The 2,500-nt window shown below is 50.3% G+C and overlaps 1 protein-coding gene across 2 annotated transcripts in view; it reads right to left on the bottom strand.

Moving 5' to 3' along the window:
- The window catches only part of LOC143280640 (uncharacterized), a 9,643-nt gene that overhangs the window by 799 nt on the left and 6,344 nt on the right, over window positions 1-2,500 (bottom strand). For both annotated transcript variants that reach the window (XM_076585364.1, XM_076585366.1), the window contains exons 5-7: window positions 1,653-1,862; window positions 1,059-1,231; window positions 134-259 (exon numbers count right to left, since the gene is read on the bottom strand). In XM_076585364.1, the coding sequence (XP_076441479.1) occupies window positions 134-259; window positions 1,059-1,231; window positions 1,653-1,862 (509 nt within the window). The remainder of the gene's footprint in view (window positions 1-133; window positions 260-1,058; window positions 1,232-1,652; window positions 1,863-2,500) is intronic.

Genomic DNA, 2,500 nt, shown 5'->3' with positions numbered 1-2,500 from the left:
TATCTATATCTATATCTATATATATATATGTGTGTGTGTGTGTGTGTGTCTGTGTGTGTGTGTGTGTGTCTGTGTCTGTGTCTGTGTCTGTGAGTGCTGTATAGTACCGCACGGCAGACAGCCTGCTACTGACCGTAAGTTGGTGGGGTCGGCGAGAATGAGTTCGTTACAGAACTGGACCGCGAGCCGTCGGTCCAGACACACGGACAGGGTCTGACTGGCCGCCTCGCACTCATCGTCGTAAGCTCCGTAAAAGAACCTGCACGCACGCACACGCACGCACGCGCACAACACATATACACGCACGTACCGTACGGCATACCCACCGGGTGCGCACGCACAAACATATACACCTATTCACACGCATACAGATACGCATTCGCATACGCTGGAACGCACGCACACACTCACACACACACAAACACACATGCGCGCTCGCACACACACACACACTCATGCGCGCGCGCACACACACACACATATGCGCGCACGCGCGCGCACACACACATATGCGTGCACACACGCACACACACTAGAGCACTGAGGAACACGCGCGCGTGCGCCTTCAACCCTTCCGGTGACACTTTTGAGCAGTTATTACTCATTAATTTTAGCTACACAGGGTCTAATGTACAGTTATTTGTGTGTTTCATTGACAGAGGGAGGATTTTCTGTTATTTTCTGTCTTTCAGTAACTGCGCACGTTCGTGTTTCTGGTGAAACTGGTAGTGTGTTAGAATAAATAGTGCTAGAAAGAATTAAAGAAGAAAAAAGAAAAAAAAGAAGAAAGAAAACCAAATAGATGAAATAGTTAACATTATGAATTCATCCATCTATCTAGTTTCTGTCCACACCCATTCACCCATCCATACGAAGGCCTACATACATCCATCGATCCATCCATTCGTAGTACGTAGGAACATACGTTCGAATTCCCCACCCCCCCACCCCCGCTGCCGGCCCCCCACCAACCACCTCTCCGCACTCCCCCTCTCCTCCCCCCCACACACATCCTCTCCTCCTCCTCCCCTTTTCTGCTTATCGATTTTCATACATACTCGTCACCCTGGGGCACAGCCACAGTGAGAAGGTTAAAGGTCAAAGCCGCCTCGGTGTCCTTGAGAGGTCGACGTTTGGCCTTCTTGTACATGGCACGGGTGTCGTCGGGAAGGCCACACAGCGAGGCCGGGTAGCCCCCAAACTGGGGGTCAAAGGTCCCCTGGACTGGAGCCTGCAGCTCACGTCAGTATTGATGAATAGCATATACAGTACTGCCTGGGTGTGTGTGTGTGTGTGTGTGTGTGTGTTGTGTGTGTGTGTGTGTGTGTGTGTGTGTGTGAAAAGTCTTTTTCTTTCTATGCTTGGTTTGAATTGTCAGTGGTACGTGTCAGTCACAGAGCGTGTTAGCGTTTCAGTGTGGGTCACTGAGAAAGCTCACTGTGGATTGTTACATTGTTGCCCAATGGTGGTTGTGACACAGTTCACACGCAACGCACGCACGTACGCACGCACACACACACACAACCACACACACAAAGAAAACAAGAACAAGAAAAAACCCACACTAAGAACATGTATATGAATGAGACGAAACGTGGATAGAAAGAAGAAGAAGAAGGGGGGGGGGGGGGGGGACCCAAAAAACGACTCACCTGTATGGTGATGCCAGGTTTGAACCTCTGCACCGACCCGTCCTCGGAGAAGTTGAAGGGCCGGAACTTGACCGCGGTGTCACATTCGGGCACCAGGATCTCGGCGAAGTTGTCCACCGGGTCGAATCGGCAGTAGACGGACACCCCGTTGAAAGTCTCGTGGACCGCGTTGCCCCAGGGTGTTTGGGACACCCTGCCTTCGGCGGTGAACTGCAAGAGTGATGGCCAAGAGGTAACGCGTCCGCCAAGGAAGCGAGAGAATCTGAGCGCACCGGTTCGAATCCCGGCAGAGTAGAGTCGCCAGTATTTTCTCTCCCTCCACTTGACCTTGAGTGGTGGTCTGGACGCTAGTTATTCGGATGAGATGATAAACCGAGGTCCCGTGTGCAGCATGCACTTAGCGCACGTTAAAGAACCCACAGCAACAAAAGGGTTGTCCCTGGCAAAATTATGTAGAAAAACCCACTTCATTAGGAAAATAAACAAATAAACAAACAAAAAACTGCGGGCAGGAAAAAATACCAAAAACATGGGTGGCGCTCTCAGTGTAGCGACGCGCTCTCCCTGGGGAGAGCAGCCCGAATTTCACACAGAGAAGTCTGTTGTAATAAAAAATTTTTTTTAAAAGAGTAATACAATACAATACAAGGGAGCGTCACTGCGTTCGGACATATCCATATACGCTACTTATAGGCAGATGCCTGACCAGCAGCATAACCGGCCCAACGCATTTTGTGAGGCCTTGAGTGCATGGGCATGATTATATTTACGTACCTATCCGGGTGGGTTTCCTCTACAGAATTAAGTTTGGCCAGAGGACAACACTCTCGTTGCCACAGGTTCTTTTT

The sequence above is a fragment of the Babylonia areolata genome, chromosome 3 (assembly GCF_041734735.1).
Source record: "Babylonia areolata isolate BAREFJ2019XMU chromosome 3, ASM4173473v1, whole genome shotgun sequence".
NCBI lineage: Eukaryota > Metazoa > Mollusca > Gastropoda > Neogastropoda > Buccinidae > Babylonia > Babylonia areolata.
The sequence above is the reverse complement of the archived record's forward strand: the minus strand, read 5'-3'. Positions and strand labels throughout refer to the sequence as shown.